At 42.8% G+C, this 20,959-nt stretch overlaps 2 protein-coding genes across 2 annotated transcripts in view; one reads left to right on the top strand and one right to left on the bottom strand.

Annotated features, from left to right (window-relative positions):
* Positions 1-20,959, bottom strand: part of METAP2 (methionyl aminopeptidase 2) — an 817,888-nt gene that overhangs the window by 499,407 nt on the left and 297,522 nt on the right. The window lies entirely within an intron of this gene.
* NDUFA12 (NADH:ubiquinone oxidoreductase subunit A12) overlaps positions 2,125-20,959 on the top strand; it is a 42,052-nt gene continuing 23,217 nt past the window's right edge. The window contains exons 1-3 of the mRNA XM_050747213.1: positions 2,125-2,301; positions 3,064-3,146; positions 12,163-12,250. Of these exons, the coding sequence (XP_050603170.1) occupies positions 2,216-2,301; positions 3,064-3,146; positions 12,163-12,250 (257 nt within the window). The 5' untranslated portion in view covers positions 2,125-2,215. The remainder of the gene's footprint in view (positions 2,302-3,063; positions 3,147-12,162; positions 12,251-20,959) is intronic.

The raw sequence follows: 20,959 nt of genomic DNA, 5'->3' as shown, positions 1-20,959 counted from the left end.
AAATAACCCGATTCAAAAATGGGCAAAGGACTTGAACAAACATTTCTCCAAAGAAGATATACAAATGGCCAACAAGCATATGAAAACATGGTTAACATCAATAATCAGGTAAATGCAAATCAAAACCACAATGAGGTATCACCTCATCACCCATTAGGATGGCCACTGTGAAAAACAAATGAACACAGGCTGGGCGCAGTGGTTCACGCCTGTAATCCCAGCACTTTGGGAGGCCGAGGCGGGTGGATCACCTGAGGTCAGGAGTTCGAGATCAGCTTGGCCAACATGGTGAAACCTCATCTCTACTAAAATTACAAAAATTAGCTGGGGGTGGTGGCAGACACCTGTAATCCCAGCTACTCGGGAGGCTGAGGCAGGAGAATCGCTTGAACTAAAAAACTCGGGAGGCGGAGGTTGCAGTGAGCTGAGATCACACCACTGCACTCCAGCCTGGGCCACAGAGTTAGACTCTGTCTCAGAACAAACAAACAAACATACAAACAAACACAGAAAATATCTAGTGTTGGTGAGGAGGTGGAGAAGTTGGAACCTTTGTGCATTGTTGTCAGTAATGTGAAATGGTGCTGCTGCCATGGAAAACAGTATGGGGATTCCTACAAGAATAAAAAATAAAATTTCCATATGATCTAGCAATCCACTTCTGGGTGTATATCCAAAATAACTGAAAACAGGATCTTAAAGACATCTGCACACATGTGTTCATTGCAGCATTATTCACAATAGCCAAGAGGCAGAATCAACAGAAATGTTTATGGACAGATAACTGGGTGGCATATATATATATACAGTGGAATATTATTCAACATTTATAAAAAGAAGAAAATCCTGTCATATAGTACAATATGGATGAGCCTTGTGGATATCATGCTGAGTGAAACAAGCCAGGTCCTAAAAGACAAACACCTCATGATTCTACTTATATCAAGTATCTAAATTAAACTCTTAGAAACAGAAGTAGAATGGTGGTTGGCAGGGGATGGAGAAGAGGAAAAAGTTGTTCCATGGATACAAAGTTTCTGTTTTGCAAGAAGAGTAAGTTCTAGAGATCTGTTGTGCAATAATGTGCATGTAGTTAACACTACAGTACACTTAAAAATGGTTAAAATGGTAAATTTTATATTTTGTGTTTTTAACCACCACTACCAAAAAAAAAAAAAAAAAAAAAAAAAGCTAAGTAAATAAATTGTTACTTTGAAAACATACATAAGGGAAAGAATTGGCTGGGTGTCGTGGCTTACACCTGTAATCCCAGCACTTTGAGAGGCTGAGGCAGGAGGATCAATTGAGGCCAGAGTTCAAGACCAACCTGGGCAACATAGCAAGACATCTATCTCTGAAAAACAACAACAGCAAAATTAGCCAGGGGTGGTGGTACATACTTAAATGGGAGGATTGCTCGAGCACAGGACTTTGAGGCTGCAGTGAGCTATGATCACACCGCTGTATTTCAGCCTGGGTGACAGAGTGAAAGCCTGTCTCTAAAATTTAAAAAAAAAGTAAGAGAATCAAGCACCTATACTGCCTTTCCTATATTAATTGTATCTCAGGAACCAAATAGTTGAAGGGAGGTTTATCTTTGTAGAACTGTGGTTAACAAATGAAGTAACATTGAAATTATTTAGGCTCAATCGATGGTCCCATCTCAGCCTCAGCCTACCGAGTAGCTGGGACTACGGGCACGCGCCACCACATCCAGCTAATTTTTCTTTTTTTTTCTTTTTTCTTTTTGGTAGAGACAGAGTTCTCACTGTGTTGGCGAGGCTGGTCTCGAACTCCTGGGCTCAAGCGATCCTCCCAACCCGACCTCCCAAAGTGCTGGGATTACACGAGTGAGCCATCGCGCCCACCAAAGCCAATTACTTTTAGATAAGGAAACTGAAATTCCCAAAGGAGGAATTCCCGTGTGGGGAAACCTCGTCTACGTGAGCTTTCCAGCATATGCCGGCCTTCTAGATTTAACCTCTGAAAACTCTAAAGTTTAAGGTACCTTTGCTTCCAGGGGAAACCAATTCTGCCTACTTGGGAAGCCAGAACAAGACCGTGTAGGAAAGCCCTAGCTCTGCGCAGGCACAGAGCCACGGCGTCTGGCGTTCGCGTGGGAACCTTCTGGGCTTGGGCTTCCTGCGGCTGAGTGGCGGCTTCCATCCGGTAGGTTTTGCTTGGCGCACCCGGGAGGCGGGGCCTGCGGGGCAAGATGGAGTTGGTGCAGGTCCTGAAACGCGGGCTGCAGCAGTTCACCGGCCACGGCGGTCTCCGAGGCTATCTACGGGCTTTTTTCAGGTAGGCGGCCAGAGCCATGCTTTTGGCCTCTGGGGCTATACTTTCGCTGGCTGATTTATTGGAAGGGGGCCCACGCTCGGGTCACTTTGGAGAATCCACAGCTCTTGTCAAGGACAAGCGCCCCAATCTCTGCCTTGCCACCCCCAGGCTGGTCTCTGTTGCGTATCTCCCCGAGACAAGACCGAAGCTCTCTGTAGAGTCAGAGCTGTGACACGGAGGCAAGGGCATCTGGGCTGCACTCTTTTCCCACGCCCTGGAGAGTAATGAGCATTACAAGACATTAACTCAGTGACCTTGGTAAAGTTTTTTTTAGTCCTTGCACTGCCGTACCCTCTCTGTAAGGCGTTGAAGGTAATAATAATGGTCGTCCTGACATTCACTGATCCCAGGAGCAGCATAGTTACGCGGAAACCTAAATGAAGACCCAGAGTGGAATGAAAGAGCCTGGAGACCTTCGTATCGTTGTAAGATGAAATACTTTGGCTTTTTGATTTCCTGAAGGTTTTACTAACTCCAGTGCCTCCTGGCTGAGGGATAGTAGATACAAGTAGTCCTGTAATCTGAAGGGACTACATTTATATTTTTAGTATAATTTGGGCACATCAGTTGTCAATTCATCTTTTCCCATCCCCAGCACTTCTTCGTTTTGCTAGTTGATGCAGCAGCCCTTGTGTCTGAAAGTTGTTACTCTCACTTTATTTCCGTTTATGTTTTGAACTAAGAATCATTCTAAAATGTCTGTTTTCTTTTGGGTATTCACAGGACAAATGATGTGAAGGTTGGTACATTAGTGGGGGAAGACAAATATGGAAACAAATACTACGAAGACAACAAGCGATTTTTTGGTGAGTGCAGTATTTTTTAGTATGAATAATTGGATTGGGATTGGCATTTGATTTGAGTCTGTTTTCCATATTTTGCAAGGAGCTTTTACAAAACACTTGGAAAAGGATGAAAAACTCAATAGAAAATGAAAAAAGATAATTTACAGAAAAAAGAAAAGTAAATAGCCAATGAAGGTATGGAAAAATGTTCATTCTCACTTGCAACAACAGAAATGCAAGTTTAAAAACAGTGTTACGTATTTTTCACCTATCACATTTTGAAGTGTTTTTCTTTTCTTTTTTTTTTTCTTTTTTTTTTGAGACGGAGTCTCGCTCTGTTGGCCAGGCCGGAGTGCAGTGGCGCGATCTCGGTTCACTGCAACCTCCGTCTCCTGGGTTCCAGCAATTCTCCTGCCTCAGCCTCCCTGAGTAGCTGGGACCACAGGCACACGCCACCATGGCAGGCTAATTTTTGTATTTTTTAGTAGAGATGGGGTTTCACCATATTGGCCAGGCTAGTCTTGAACTCCTGACCTCGTGATCTACCCACCTTGGCCCCCACAAAGTGCTGGGATTACAGGTGTGAGCCACTGTGCCCAGCCTTGAGTATTCAATCTGATAAATCCCAGTGTGGGCAAAGCCATAGAAATATATAGGTTAATGCAGTCTTTTTGGAGGGATAATTTGGTAACATTTATAAAAATTTACATTGCACACATCCTTTGTCTCAGCACTTCCACTTTTAACTACTAATTCCACTGGGCGTGGTGGCTCACGCCTATAATCCCAGCACTTTGGGAGACCGAGGCGGGCGGATCATGAGGTCAGGAGATCGAGACCATCCTGCCCAACATGGTAAAACCCAGTCGCTAGTAAAAATAAAAAATTAGCTGGACGTGGTGGCGTGTGCCTGTAATCCCAGCTACTTGGGAGGCTGAAGCAGGAGAATTGCTTGAACCGGGGAGTCGGAGGTTGCAGTGAGCCGAGATCCCACCACTCTACTCCAGTCTGGTGACAGTGAGACTCTATCTCAGGAAAAAAAAAAAAAAAAAAATTCTGCAAATATTCTTGCAAACCAAACACGCATCACAGCATTGTTTTATTTTTTATTATTATTATTATTTTTTGAGATGGAGTCTGGCTCTGTTGCCCAGGCTGGAGTGCAGTGGCTGGATCTCAGCTCACTGCAAGCTCCGCCTCCTGGGTTCACGCCATTCTCCTGCCTCAGCCTCCCGAGTAGCTGGGAGTACAGGCGCCCGCCACCTCGCCCGGCTAATTTTTTTTTGTATTTTCGTAGAGACGGGGTTTCACCGTGTTAGCCAAGATGGTCTCAATCTCCTGACCTCGTGATCCGCCCGTCTCAGCCTCCCAAAGTGCTGGGATTACAGGCTTGAGCCAACGCGCCCGGCCGCATTGTTTTATTATAGTTTTAAATTTTATTTATTTATTTATTTTTGGTGTCTCGCTCTGTCACCCAGGCTAGAGTGCAGTGACTCGATCATGGCTCACAACAGCCTCAACTTTCTGGGCTCAACCTGTCCTCCTATCTCAGCCACCCAGGTAGCTGGGATTACAGGCATGTGTCACCATGCCTGGCTAATTGTTTAAAAAAATTTTTTTTTGGAGAGACTGGGTCTTGCTCTGTTTCTTAGGCTAGTCTTGAATTCCTAGGCTAAGGTGAGCCTCCCACCTCAGCCTCCCAAAGTGCTGGAATTACAGGTGTGAGTCACTGTGCCCGGCCGCAGCATTTTTGTTTGTTTTTGTTGTTGTTTTTTTGAGACAGGGTCTCACTCTGTTGCCTAAGCTGGAGGCAGTGGTGTGATCTTGGCTCCTTGCAGCCATGACCTCCTGGGCTCCAGCCTTCCTCCTGCCTCAGCCTCCTGTGTAGCTGGGACCACAGTCATGCACCACCACACCTTGTTAATTTTTTAATTTTTTTAAGAGACGGGGTCTCACTTTGTTCCCCAGGCTAGTCTTGAACTCCTGGGCTTAAGCCATCCTCCTGTCTCAGCCTCCCAAAGTGCTGGGATCACGAGCATGAGCCACCATGCTAGTAAATTTTAAAAGCAACATTAGTGTGCGTAAGTTGGATACTGGTGAATTAAACATTTTTTTAGAATACTTTGTTGTTAAGAATGATATAAACCTATAAATTTAATATAGAGAGATGTCAAAGATGTGTAATATAAAAAAATTCCGGTTGCAGAACAACGTTTGGTATCCTCAAAAGGAGAAAATACATGCTTTTTGTGTGCATGTTAAATTTTGGAAGGAAACTCAATAAACTCATAGAATCAGATGGTAGAGATTCAACATTCTGCCCCTCCACTTTATAACTTTGTAACCCGGTTAACTTAATTAACTTCCCTAACCCTCAGTTTTCTCATCTGTAAAGTAGAATAATAATAATAAGTGCCTCATAAAGCTGTATTAAAAGATGAAAAGTGAATGGGAGGAACTTACCGTGATATAGGGTTTCTCAGCCTCAGCAGTGTTAACACTATGGGGCAGATAATTCTTTCTTTTCATTTTTTGTTTTTTTATTTCAATAGTTTTTGGGGTACAGGTGGTTTTTGGTTGCATGGATAAGTTTTGTTTGTTTTTTTGAGATGGAGTCTCACTCTGTCATCTAGGCTGGAGTGCAGTGGCGTGATCTCGGCTCACTGCAAGCTCCGCCTCCCGAATTCATGCCATTCTCCTGCCTCAGCCTCCGAGTAGCTGGGACTACAGGCGCCCGCCGCCACGCCCAGCTAATTTTTTTTGTATTTTTAGTAGAGACGGAGTTTCACTGTGTTAGCCAGGATGGTCTTGATCTCCTGACCTCGTGATCTGCCCGCCTCGGCCTCCTAGAGTGCTGGGATTACAGGTGTGAGCCATTGTGCCTGGCCTACATGGATAAGTTTTTTAGTGGTGAGTTCTGAGATTTTGGTATACCTGTCACCCGAGCAGTGTTACACTGTATCCAGTATGTAGTCTTTTATCCCCTTGAGTCCCCAAAGTCCTTTATATCATTCTTATACCTTGGCATCCTCATAGCTTAGTTCCCACTTATAAGTGAGAACGTACGATACTTGGTTTTCCATTCCTGAGTTACTTCACTTAGAATAATGCCCTCCAGCTCCATCCAAGTTGCTGCAAAAGCCATTATTGCTTTCTGTTTTATGGCTGAATAGTACTCCATGGTGTATATATACCACATTTTCTTTGTCCACTCATTCATTGGTGGGCATTTAGGTTGGTTCCTTATTTTTGCAGTTGCAAATTGTGCTGCTATACACATGTGTATGCACGTGTCTTTTTCATGTAATGACTTATTTTTCTTTGGGTAGATACCCAGTAGTGGGATTGCTGGATCGAATGGTAGTTCTGCCTTCAGTTCTTTAAGGAATCTCCTTACTGTTTTCCATAGTGGTTGTACTAGTTTACATTCCCAACAGCAGTGTAAAAGTGTTCCCTTTTCACCACATCCACACTACCATCTATTATTTTTTGAATTTTTAATTATGGCCATTCTTGCAGGAGTAAAGTGCTATCTCATTGTGGTTTTAATTTGCATTTTCCTGATAATTAGTGATGTTGAGCATTTTTTTCATAGGTTTATTAGCTGTTTGTATGTCTTCTTTTGAGAATTGTCTATTCATGTCCTTTGTCCACTTTCTGATGGTATTGTTTTTTTCTTACTGATTTGTGTGAGTTCCTTGTAGATTCTGGACATTAGTCCTTTGTCTAATGCATAGTTTGCAAATATTTTCTCCCACTTTGTGGTTGTCTGTTTACTCTGCTGATTATTTCTTTTGCTGTACAGAAGCTTTTTAGTTTAATTAGGTACCATTTATTTTTGTTTTTGTTGCATTTGGGTTCTTAGTTATGACTTCCTTGCCTAAACCAGCGTCTGAAAGAGTTTTTCTGAAGTGATATTCTAGAATTTTTATGTTTTCAGGTCTTAGATTTAACTCTTTGATCCATCTTGAGTTGATTTTTGTATAAGGTGAGAGATGAGGATCCACTTCCATTTTTCTACATGTGGCTTGCTAGTTTTTTCAACACCATTTGTTGAATAGGGTGTCTTTTCCCCACTTTATGTTTTTGTTTGCTTTGTTGAAGATCAGTTGGCTGTGAGTATTTGGCTTTATTTCTGAGTTCTCTGTTCTGTTCCATTGGCCTATTTTATACCAGTAGCATACTGTTTTGGTAACTGTAGCCTCATAGTATAATTTGAAGTCGGGTAATGTGGAGTCTCGAGATTTGTTCTTTTTGCTTAGTATTGCTTTGGCTATGTGGCCTCATTTTTGGTTCCATATGAATTTTAAAATTGTTTTTTCTAGTTCTGTGAAGAACGATGATGGTATTTTGATGGGAATTACATTGAATCTGTAGATGGCTTTGGGCCATGTGGTCATTTTCACAATATTGATTATGCCCATCCATGAGCATGGGGTATGTTTCCATTTATTTGTGTCATCTATGATTTCTTTCAGCAGTGTTTTTTAGTTTTCCTTGTAGAGATCTTTCACCTCCATGGTTAAGTATATTCCTAAGTATTTTATTTCATTTTTTGCAGCTGTTGTAAAAGGGATGGAGTTCTTGATTTGATTCTCAGCATGGTTGTTGTTGGTGTATAGCTGTGCTACTGATTTGTGTACATTGATTTAGTATCCTGAAACTTTGCTGGATTTATTTATCAGGTCTAGGAGCTTTCTGCATGAGTCTTTAGGCTTTTCTAAGTATATGATCGTATCATCAACAAACAGCGACAGTTTGACTTCCCTCTTTTTAAATTTGGATGCACTTTATTTCTTTCCCTTATGCAGTTGCTCTGGCTATGACTTCCAGTACTACGTTGAATAGAAGTGCTGAACGTGGGCATCCTTGTCTTGTTCCAGTTCTCAGGGCGAATGCTTTCAGCCTTTCCCCATTCAGTATGACATTTGCTGTGGGTTTGTCATATGTGGCTTTTATTACTTTGAGGTATGTCCCTTCTGTGCCAATTTTGTTGAGGGCTTTTATCATAGAGGAATGCTGGATTTTATCGAATACTTTTTCTGCATCTGGTGAGAAGATCATACAATTTTTATTTTTAATTCTATTTATGTGGTATATCACATTTATTGACTTGGGTATGGTAAACCATCCCTGTATCCCTAGTATTAAACTCACTTGATCATGATGTATGATTATCTTTTTGGTATGCTGTTGGATTTGGTTAGCTAATATTTTGTTGAGGATTTGTGTATCTACGTTCATCAGGGATATTGGTTTGTAGTTTTCTTTTTTTGGGACAGATAATTCTTTGTTGTGAGGGGCTGTCCTGTGCATCATAGAATGACCAGCAGCAGCGGCCCTGACTGACAACCAAAAATGTCCCAGGCATTGCCAAATGTCCCCTTGGGGGCAAAATTTCCAACTCTTAAGAACCACTGGCCTAATGCTTGGCACATAATAAGTGCTCAGTCAATATTAGCACTGTGACTGCTACTATTTTTTTTACAGTTTGAGTATCCCTTACCTGAAATGCTTGGGACCACAAATATTTCAGATTTTAGATTTTTTGGATTTTGGAACATTTGCATTATATGTCCCAGTTTAGCATCCCTAATCTGAAATCTGAAATGCTCTAATGAGCATTTCTTTTGAGTGTCATGCCAGCACACAAAAAAAAGTTTCCAATCTTGGAGCTTTTGGAATTAGAGACACCCAACCTGTACCTTCTTGAATTGTTGAATTTTCTCCCATGTGCATTTTTTACTTTTATAATAATAAAAAAATACTCTCTTGATTGAGATGAAAAGTATCAAAGAGGAAAAAGCAATTAGTCTTCATCCAGGGGAACAGTGTATAATGTGAAATATAATTACCTAGCATTTATTGAGTGATTACCATGTGCTAGGTGCTGTGCTAAACAAAAACATACATTATCTACTTTAATCTTCAACATCTCCTTGAGATAGGCACTTTTGTGCTCCCTATGCCCCCATTTTACAGATGAAGAAGGTAAGTCATTGAGCAGTTAGGAATATTTCTCAGGAATGTGTAAACTATGTGTGGTTGCTTTGGATGCATGTTGGTCTATAAGAAGTAAACATCTGATGTACTCTGTTATTTATGTGTGTGCGTGTGCGTGTGTGTGTGCGTGTGTGTGTGTGTGTGATGAGGTCTCACTATTTTACTTGAGCTGGTCTTGAACTCTTGAGCTCAAGCAATCCTCCCGCCTTAGCCTCCTGAGGAGCTGGAATTATAGGCACATACTGTCACACCTAGTTATGATGTTTTTAATACTCACATAAATCACAGAATTTTAGACCTAGAATAGATTTTAAGAGATTGTCGAAACACTGTTGTTTTATAGATGAAGAAACAGTCACAAGGAACTGTCTTAATCAAAGAGACTTAAGTAATTAATGGCAGAACCTGGGGTAATTATTCTTTCTACTTCTCACTTACTGTTACAAAGTATAACATTACATTCTTTCCTTTCTTTCTTCTTTTCTTTTCTTTTTTTGAGACGGAGTTTTGCTCTTGTTGCCCAGGCTAGAGTGCCATGGCAGGATCTTGGCTCACTGCAAGCTCTGTCTCCCAGGTTCAAGCGATTCTCCTGCCTCAGCCTCCTGAGTAGCTGGGAATACAGGCATGGGCCATCATGCCCAGCTAATTTTTTATATTTTTAGTAGAGATGGGGTTTCTCCATGTTGGTCAGGCTGGTCTCAAACTCCTGACCTCGTGATCTGCCCACCTTAGCCTCCCAAAGTGCTGAGATTACAGGCGTGAGCCACCGCAGCCGTACTCCTTTCTTCTTTTCTCCCTTGCATTGGAAATATTCCTATTTTTGCTAATTAAAAAAAATTAGGGCCTGGCATGGTGGCTCATGCCTGTAATCCCAGTGCTTTGGGAGGCCAAGGTGGGAGGATCAGTTGAGGCCAGAAGTTCAAGACCAGCCTGGGCAACATAGTGTCTCACAATGTCCCCCATCTCGTGTGTGTGTGTGTGTACCTATATATGTATGTGTATATATATATTTGGTGTATGAAAGCTCTCTCCCCTTTTAATTTTGCAACTCTTTTAATAGTTTAGTCTTTATGTATATTTAAGATTCTTTTATTTTGGGACAGGGACTCTCGGTTGCCCCACCTGGAATGCAGTGGTGTGATCTCGGCTCACTGCAACCTCTGCCTCCCATGCTCAAGTGATCCTCTCACCTCAAGCTTGAGAGTAGCTGGGAGTACAGGTGTGTGCCACCATGCCCAGCTAATTTTTGTATTTTTTGTAGGGACAGGGTTTCACTGTGTTGCCCAGGATGGTCTCGAACTCCTGAGCTCAAGTGATCCCTCTGCCTCAGCCTCCCAGAGTCCTGGGATTAAGAAGTGAGCCACCGTGCCCAGCCAGTTGTGTTTGCTTATTTAAAAAAAAAAAATGCACAGCATTTTTAAAAACAGCAACACAACATTCCAGTGTATGGTAGAACCATTATTTCTTCAATCCTGTTACTGTTGATAGACACATAGGTTGCTTTTGGCTTTTTGCTATTAGGAATGATGCTACTGTGAACCTGCTTATAACTACATGTATGTGTTTAAATAAATTTCTGGCCTGATCTCTACTAAAAATACAAAAATTAGCCAGGCATGGTGGCACATGCCTATGGTCCCAGCTACTCGGGAGGCTGAGGCAGGAGAATTGCATGAACCCAGGAAGGGGAAGTTGCAGGCAGTGAGCCGAGGTTGCGCCACTGCACTCCAGCCTAGGTCACAGAGCGAAACTCCATCTCCAGTAAACAAATAAATAAATAAATAAAGCTGAGTCTGAGAATAGGCATTTAACATTTCAAGAAATACGGAGAGAGAGAGACAGAGAGGGAGAGATTGTTAAGGCCCACCTCCATCATTATAGCCTAACTGTATTGTCAGGTCTTGACTTATGAAACCTTTCCCAAGGTCTCCTCCGTCTGCCTGCACATTCCCGTGCCTCATTGAATTATAGTTTATTTTTAGTTAGCTATTCTTAAGATTGATTTCTCTAAATGAAGCAGTAAATGTTTATTGAAATCTGTATTTTTAAAAAGAGATGGGGTCATGTTTAAGTATTGGTAGTCAATATTTGTTGATTATATGTTTATCTAGGAAAACCCTGTAAATGAAATGCAGATTACCTTTTGCTTATTGGTTTAAAATCCATCATAGGAATGAACAAATTCAGTGTTCCCTATTGGCAGGTAAGAACAGTAAGGAAGGGGTAGAAGGAATTAATATTTATTATACGCTTATGTGGCTGATGCTGAACTAGGTGAATGTATGTGATATTTAATTTTCACAGCAACTCTAAGATGTAGGTATAGTCATCCACTTTTAATAGATAAAGAAACTGAGGCTCATGAAATTTGCCTAACAACCACTGATAATAAGTGACAAAGCCCAAGTCTTTGCTCAGTTTAAGGACCCAATAGTGTAAATAGTGGTTAGGCCCCTCAACTAGTGCTCAGAAATTTCCTAAATGAGGAATGCAGCCATATTATTTTGATGACATGAGGTGTCCTGTGTACCTAACCATCGTTTCTAATGTTTGCTTATTGTGTATAATTCACAAATTTCCAAAAGGATCTGGGGTGGTTTAAAAAAAATACTTACTTGGAGACGTAGAATTCAAGTATGATTGCTACAAATGTGTTTTTGCCCCAGTCGCAAGAGGAGCACCTTATTTTCTGAATACCCTGAACATCCGGGAACACACTTTCCTGTCCTATCTGCTACTCCCTCTGGGGAGCTGGCAGGGAAGCAAGGATTCTCCACTCCGGGAAAGGCCTGAGCCCCTCCACAGCAGTGAATCATCTCAGTCTTTGGTGCAGGTTGCTGATTAAAGCTTGCCACACACGTCCTGGAGCTTGCCTTCATGAATTCACCCAGGGTGTTATTCCTCTAATAGCTCTCTTATATAAGATCACACAAAGTCTTTTCTTAATAAAAAGGTTGTCTTCTTTGATATTATGCATCTATGCTTTAAAAAAAAAAAAAAGTTTTTCTTTCTAAATATTCGTCTTTCCACTCAGGCCGTCACCGATGGGTTGTATATACTACTGAAATGAATGGCAAAAACACATTCTGGGAAGTGGATGGAAGCATGGTGCCTCCTGACTGGTAAGCTGAGACAACATTTTATTATTTTATTTTATTTGTCTTTTTTTTTTTTTTTTTTTTTTGAGACAGAGTCTCACTCTGTCACCCAGACTGGAGTGCAGTGACACAATCATGACTCACTTCAGCTTTGACCTCCCAGGCTCAAGTGATCCTCCCACATCAGCCTCCCTAGTAGCTGGGACTACAGGCCCATGCCATCTCACCCGGATAATTTTTGTTTCGTTTTTAAATTTGTTTGTTTCTTTTTTGAGACAGAGTCTCATTCTGTCGCCCAGGCCGGAGTGCAGTGCCGCGATCTTGGCTCACTGCAACCTCCGCCTCCTGGATTCAAGCGATTCTCCTGTCTTAGCCTCCTGAGTAGCTGGGACTACAGGTGTGAGCCACCATGCCCAGCTAATTTTGTATTTTTAGTAGAGACAGGGTTTCACTGTGTTGGCCAGGCTGGTCTCGAACTCCTGACCACAGGTGATCCCCCCACCTCGGCTTCCCAAAGTGCTGGGATTACAGGTATGAGCCACTATGCCTGGCCTGTTTTTGTTGTTTGTTTATTTGTTTGTTTTCTCTGAGACAGTCTTGCTCTGTTGCCCAGGCTGGAGTGCAGTGGCATGATCTTGGTTCACTGCAACCTCTGACTCCCAGATTCAAGCCATTCTTCTGCCTCAGGCTCCCAAGTAGCTGGGACTACAGGCTCATGCCACCACGCCTGGCTAATTTTTGTATTTTTAGTAGAGATGAGGTTTCGCCATGTTGGCCAGGCTGGTCTCAAACTCCTGACCTCAGGTGATCCACCTGCCTCGGCCTCTCAAAGTGCTGTGATTGCAGGCATGAGCCACTGTACCCGGCCTAATTTTTGCATTTTTTATAGAGATGCGATTTCGCCATGTTGCCCAGGCTGGTCTCAAACTCCTGGGTTGAAGTGACCCACCCACCTTGGCATCCCAAAGTGCTGGGATTACAGGCGTGAGCCACCATACCCAGCTTTTATTTATTTATTTTTTTAGTTGAGATGGGATCTTACTATGTTGCCCAGGCTGGAACTCCTGGGCTCAAGCAATCCTCTCACCTCAGCCTCCAAGTAGCTGAGATTATAAGCATGAGCCACCATGCCTGGTTCATTTTATTTAATTTAACTTGACAATATTTATTTCATTACGAAAATATTTATTGAGGCCGGGCGCAGTGGCTCAAGCCTGTAATCCCAGTACTTTGGGAGGCCGAGACAGGCGGATCACGAGGTCAGGAGATCGAGACCATCCTGGCTAACCCGGTGAAACCCCGTCTGTACTAAAAAATACAAAAAACTAGCCGGGCGAGGCGGCGGGCGCCTGTAGTCCCAGCTACTCGGGAGGCTGAGGCAGGAGAATGGCGTAAACCCGGGAGGCGGAGCTTGCAGTGAGCTGAGATCCGGCCACTGCACTCCCGCCTGGGCGACAGAGTGAGACTCCATTTCAAAAAAAAAAAAAAAATTGATTGAATATCTCTCTATAAGGCAGTCAGTGGTATTCTTCTGAAAGTATCTGTCCTACTTACATTGAATGCATAAGTTACCCTTAAATTTAGTGGCTTAAAACAACAATTATTTCTGTCTCCATAGTTTTTTTTTTTTTCGGGTCAGGAGTTCAGACAAGATAAAACAAGGGTGGCTAGTCTCTGCTCCCAGATGTCTGGAGCCTCAGCTGGAAGACTCCAAGGCTGGACACTGGAATCATCTGAAAACTTGATCAGGCTGGGTGCGGTGACTCACGCCTGTAATCCTAGCACTTTGGAAGGCTGAGGCGGGTGGATCACGAGGTCAAGAGATCGAGACCATCCTGGCTAACACAGTGAAACCCCGTCTCTACTAAAAATACAAAAATTAGCCGGGCACAGTGGTACGTGCCTATAGTCCCAGCTACTTGGGAAGCTGAGGCAGGAGAATCACTTGAACCCGGAAGGCAGAGGTTGCAGTGAGTCGAGATCATACCACTGTACTCCAACCTGGCAACAGAGCGAGTCTCCGTCTCCACAAAAAAAAAAAGAAAAAGGAAAACTTGTTCACTTAGTATCTGGCATTTATTGTTGGCTGTCAGCTGGGGTTATAGCTGGGCCTGTGGGTTGGAATACCTTCATGTTGCCTGGGCTGACACAGGCAAGTGCTCTGAGAGAGTGAGCTAGGCAGGAGCCATATTGCCTTATCTAACTTAGTCTTGCAAATTGTCCAGTATCACTTTCATATTCCATTGATTGAGGCAATTAGAAAGCTCCGCCCAAGTTCTACTTGAGAAAACATGGACCTATCTCTTGATGGAGGCATGTCAACATCACGGTATATATTGGGATGTATAATGGTGTGGCTGTCTTAGAACAACAATATGCCATAGTATCACCTGTCTTGGTGAAGCGGAAGGTGCAAAGAACTTTGGCTGTAATCTTGTCTGGCGGTTTGACTTTAAGCAAGTTCCTTAAGCTCTTTAGGGCTTAGTTTCATCATCTGTAAAATGATAGTCCTAAAATTCCTTAGGTCTCTAAAACCTGTATGACTTTATAATATACATATTTTGAGATGAAATTCTAAATGCTCACTTGAATTACCAAATTTTGCATGAAGTGTTTCTAAGCAAAGTACTTATATCTGTTTCATAGACTGCTGAAATAATGCCATAGAGTTGATATACAGTTAAACTCTGGAGATCCTTTCCAGTGGTCTAGAAAATTTCACTCAAAAACTAGAAATAAGTCTATCTGGTGGGCTGTGACATTTTATTTTAATTGGATTTGAACATCAGAGCTAGTTTTGGGCTGTCTTCAGTAGAAAGTGGGATAATCTCAGTGTATTTGCCTCTGTTCTAAAGAGTCACTTGGAAACCCAGATATGTGACATAAGTGAGTGAAGTGCAGCTATGAAACAATAGGAGGTCGTGGGAACTACAGTGAACTGAAAAGTGCAGACTTGTCAAAGAGGGCAGCAGGCTTCTTCAGCAAACCCCAGTTCCATCCGGTGAGAATTCTGCGAAGGGTTTCTGGAATTTTCAAAGGTGGACATCTGTATTTCTTTGTGAGACTTCTTGTTTTTTCTTTCTTTTTTTTTTGTTGAGATAGAGTTTCACTCTGTTGCCCAGGCTGGAGTGCAGTGGCACCATCTTGGCTCACTGCAACCTCTGCCTCCCAGGTTCAAGCGATTCTCCTGCCTCAGCCTCTTGAGCACCTGGGACTACAGGCACCTGCCACAATGCCTGGCTAATTTTTCTACTTTTACCACAGACAGGTTTCACCATGTTGGCCAGGCTGGTCTCAAACTCCTGGCCCCAAGTGATCCACCCACTTCAGCCTCTCAAAGTGTTGGGATTACAGGCATGAGCCACCACACCGGGCCAGTTCTTGTTTTTTCAATTAATTTTCAAAAATATTTGACATTTTAAATACAGCCTTATCTAGCAGAACCTTCCACGATGACGGAAGTGTTCTTTATCTGCCCTGTCCGATAGGGTAACCACTTGCCACATGTGGCCCAGAACATTATTTTTATTATTATTATTATTATTGAGACAGGGTCTCACTCTGTTGCCCAGGCTGGAGTGCAGTGGCACAATCAGGGTTCACTGCAGTCTCGACTTCCTGGGCTCAGGTGATCCTCCTGCCTTAGCCCCCTGAGTAGCTGGGACTACAGGCATGTGGCACCATGCCCAGCTAATTCTTTTGTATTTTTAGTGCAGATGAGGTTTTGCCATGTTGCCCAGGCTGGTCTCGAACTCCTGGACTCAAATGCTTCGCCCACCTCTACCTCCCAAAATACTGGGATTACAGGCATGAGCCACCATGCCTGGCCTTTCTAGAGCACTTTAAAATACCGATAATCCAACTGAGGACATTTTTAAATTTTTATTTGTGATAAATAGGCTACTCAATTGGACAGAACAACTTTTTTTTTTTTTCCAAATACTGTGTGAGCTAAGCAAAACATATTTGTACTGTACATTTTTTGCTGAGCTATAACCAGTTTTCAACCCGTGTTCTACTACTTGGACTAATTGTGAGCACTGACTATGTCAGTGATGTAGTTTGAAGAACATGATAATGGATAATGTCTTTAAAAGCTCACTGGGGCTCGGTGTGGTGGCTCATACCTGTAGTTCCAGCACTTCAGAAGGCTGAGGCATGAGGATCGCTTGAGGACAGAAGTTTGAGACCAGGCTGTGCAACATAACAAGGCCTCATCTCTATAAATAAAAAAGTTTTAGAAAATTAGTCAAGCATGGTGGTGTGTGCCTGTAATTCCAGCTACTTGGGAGGCTGAGGTGGGAGGATCCCTTGAGCTCAGGAGTTTGAGGTTGCAAGGAGGTATCAGTGCATCACTGTACTCCAGCCTGGGCGACAGAGTGAAACCCTGAATCTGAAAAAAGAAGTTCATTGCTTCTTAACATGAGAAAGCAGCACTGATTAGGAAATTTCTCATGCTATATCATTAGGGGATTGCTGTTGCACTCTTTTTAGTGGGAAATAATAACCTGTTGTTCTGTTAAGGTCTGAGGAGCTGTGGGTTGTTTTGGGTTGTTTATTTTTATTTTTATTTTTTATTTTTTCCACATTCTGTGTCTTTGTTTTTTTCTTCAACTTTTATTCTAAGTTCCAGGGTACATGTGCTGGATGTGCAGGTTTACATAGGTAAACGTGTGCCATGGTGGTTTGCTGCACAGATCATCCTGTCACCTAGGTATTAAGCCCAGCATGCACTGAGCTTGGGTTTTAGGTTTAGAACCATCAACCTTCTCCGAAGGGGCATTCTATATGTTAGGAGGATTATTTGAGACCAAGGTGTCAACATGGAATTCAGGCTTTTGGAGCTGAGGTGTCCTGGTTTTTGTTTCATTGAGAGATTGTTTCTTGGGTGGAGTTGGTCCTGGGAGGCTGTGGAAGGCATGTAAGCTGTCTTATTCAGATTGACATCTATCTGCTTCAAAACATTCGTCTAACATTGGTGCTCAGGGGCCACAGTTGGGGAGATGAGGGGTAGGCTGTGATTTCAATTATGTGCGATTAAGTATGTTTAAAATTATAAAATAGTAAAAACCTGAAAAGATAAAAGTTCTATTCAGTGGAGCAAGTCCTTTTATTTGATCTGAGATCACAGGAAAATGAAGGTAAGAGCTGTAGAAGATCACTCCAGCAGGTGCCTGAGGGCAAGGGAGGATTCAAAGCTGCATTTCTTTGTGGAGAGAAGCCTCCTAAGGGCTGAGTACCTTTGATGACCCTTGTTTGTATGGGAAGCTTCACGGCTTGTGATGAATCTTTGTAGGGAGAAATGGTGTTGGACAAGCTTAGCTGTTTGTTTCTCAAAGCCCTGTTTGTTGACTGTGACACACTGTGGAATTCTAAATCTGTGGATTCTTACCCTTGATTCGTGAATACATTTGATGTTGGGTTGATTTATCTCTAATTAGAGAGCCAGGTATTATTACATGTAGAGAGTAATCGTACAGATACAATTTATCATCCCTATTCAAATAACTATTTATTTAGTACCTACCAGGTGCCAAGAACCTGGGGATAAAGCAGTGAATAAAACAGGGTCCTCGTTTTCATGGGGGAAGGCAGAAAAACATACTTTACGTATTTGTGGTAATGATAAGTGCAAGGAAGATGATATGAAGCTGGGCCTCACAGGGGAATCAAGAGCAATGGAAGGGTCAGGTGGCTGTTTTATACAGGAGTTAGAGAAAGATTATTTGAGGAAAGACCTAGAAGAGGGGGAGAAAGCATTCCAGGCAGAGGGAACCACAGGTGCAAAGCCTGTATGTTTGAGACGTATTGCTTGGTCTGTTCAAAAACAGCAGTATGGCCAGTTTGGCTGGAATGGAATGAGTGAGGGGAAGATGTTAAGAAACGAGGTAGGAGAAATAGCTAGGGCCCAAATCATGTAGATCTTGTAAGACGAAAGGTTCTTGTATTGGCTTGAACCCCGAGAGCGTGCCAATAGACAACATGAGGCGATGTGGACCAACATGCTGTTTTAATGAGTGCCTGGGTGCAGGCGGGCTGAGGCCTAAAATGGTGTTAGCACCAAATGAGGACGGGGCAGGGGTTTTATAGTCTCCTGTAAATAGGAAGTGTCTCGGTCTGATGTAACTGCTATCTAGTACCTGGACGTCCTGCCTCTTGATCTTCAAGGGGGTTTGTGTCTTTCAGCCAGCTCTCTTCCTGCTTCTGGTGTCTTGCTGACACAGGCTGCTGCCCAAGTAGCCTTGAGCCTTGGGACTGAGCCTGAGAAGGGAGGAGTTACTCATCCCTTCAAGCTTTCAGGCCTCGGGGAGACTCAGTAAGCCATGGTACATACTTCGGCTTTTTGTCTGAATTTACTTGGAAGTCACTGGAAGGTAAGATAGGGTGTGATCTGGTTGACAGGTTTTTTAACACTTGGAATAATCCCGAACTTTCAGAATCGTTACAGATATTTCATTTATTTATTTATTTTATTATTATATTTTTTTGAGACAGAGTCTCACTCTGTTACCAAGCTGGAGTACAGTGGCGCGATCTCAGCTCACTGCAACCTCCGTCTCCCGGGTTCAAGCGATTCTTCTGCCTCAGCCTCCCGAGTAGCTGGGACTACAGGCAGACACCACTACCCCCAGCTAATTTTTGTATTTTTAGTAAAGGTGAGGTTTCACCATGTTGGCTAGGATGGGCTCAATCTGTTGACCTCATGATCTGCTCACCTTGGCCTCCCAAAGTGCTGGGATTACAGGCATGAGCCACCACGCCCAGCTTACAAATATTTTGATAACTTAAAAGTAAGTTGCCAGATTGATGTCCCATCACTCCTGAATACCTTAGCGGGTACTTCCTGCAAACAAGAGCATTGTCCTGCGTATCCACAATGTAACCATAAATATGAGGAAAGTAACAATGATACACTATGTAAGGGAGGCAAAATTTTACCCTTATCCTCTTAGGGCTTTTTGGCTGGGCCTGAGAATTAAAGACATGTTAACAGGAGAAAAGCATACAAATTTATTTAATATAAGAGTTCCGGCCGGGCGCGGTGGCTCAAGCCTGTAATCCCAGCACTTTGGGAGGCCGAGACGGGCGGATCACGAGGTCAGGAGATCGAGACCATCCTGGCTAACACGGTGAAACCCCGTCTCTAATAAAAAATACAAAAAAAAACTAGCCGGGCGAGGTGGCGGGTGCCTGTAGTCCCAGCTACTCGGGAGGCTGAGGCAGGAGAATGGCGTGAACCCGGGAGGCGGAGCTTGCAGTGAGCCGAGATCTGGCCATTGCACTCCAGCCTGGGTGACACAGCAAGACTCCGTCTCAAAAAAAAAAAAAAAAGAGTTCCATGACTTGGAGCCCTCATAAGGGAATGAAGACCCAAAGATGCAGTTCATGTTGAACACTTAGATACTGAATTGGACAAAGAGTAGAACATTGTGAAAATGTGACAAGACAAAGGGACTTGGGCTTGAATAGGTTAATTGTGTGGAGAAGTGACCAAGAAGATAAGAGTTAATTTAACAAAGTTTGTGCAGATTTCCCTTGACCTCAATTTCCTGTCCTTGATGTAGAAAGATATTTTCCTTCTGGTATAGGGAGGACATCTTTTATGTGAGAATTTTTTCTCCTTTCAGAAAGAAAAAGGTCATATTATTCTTGTGCCTGCTGTTTTTGTTTTGTTTTGTTTTGAGACAAGATCCTGCTTTGTCACCCAGGCTAGAGTGCAGTACAATCTTGGCTCCCTGCAGCCTTGACCTCCGGGGCTCAAGTGATCCTTCTACCTCAGCCTCCCAAGTAACTGGGATTACAGGTGTGGGCCACCACACCTAATTCTGTATTTTTAGTAGAAATGGGGTTTCACCACATTGGCCAGGCTGGTCTTGAACTCCTGGCCTCAAGTGATCTGCCTCCCTCAGCCTCCCAAAGTACTGAGATTACAGCCATGAGAGCCACCACACTCGGCTGTGCCTGCTGTTTTTCAAGTGCCTTTAACTCAGCATGGTCAGTATGCCAGAGCTGCCTATTTTGGAGCAGTGTGTTCTGAATTTCAGCCACTCAGGTTTCATCAGTTGTCCCAACAACGCCCTTTATAGAGAGATCCAATCACACATTTCATATGGATCTCAAGTTCTTTAGTCTCCTTCACACTGGATTGGCTCCTCAGCTTTTCCGTGATCTTCAGGACCTTGAGGCTTTTGAAAATTACTCGGCAGTTACATTGTTGAAGGTCCCTCAGTGGGTTTGTTGGATGTTTCCTCACGACTAGGTTCAGGCTGTGTGTCTGACATTCCTGTCACTGAAGCCATGTTTTTCTGGTTGCACTCTATTAAGTAGCAGCTGATTTGTGTTTGTCCTATTATTAATGAAAACCTCTATCATGTAATTAAGGGGTCTGCCAGTTTTCTCCATTCTGAAGTTACTAATTTTCCCTTTGTAATTAGTTAACATTTTGTGGGGAGACTCTTTGAGATTATATAAGTATCCCCTTACTCATCAGAGTTTTAATTCATTACATCTGTATCAACTCCTATTTTAATCAATGGGTTATAATCCATTGTTATAATTGGTTCTTTTATTGTTCAAATTGAGCTCTGTTTGACTAGTTGGAACCCATTCAAGTTGCATTTGGAGTTCTTTAGAGGTTTTTAGAGGGGAGGGGTTCTCAGTTTTTAAAAATATTTTATTTGAGACAGAGTCTCACTCTGTCGCCCAGGCTCAGTGCGGTAGTGCTTTCACAGC

This window comes from Macaca thibetana, chromosome 11, assembly GCF_024542745.1.
Source record: "Macaca thibetana thibetana isolate TM-01 chromosome 11, ASM2454274v1, whole genome shotgun sequence".
Classification (NCBI taxonomy): Eukaryota; Metazoa; Chordata; class Mammalia; order Primates; family Cercopithecidae; genus Macaca; species Macaca thibetana.
This window is presented reverse-complemented; position numbering and strand designations above follow the sequence as displayed.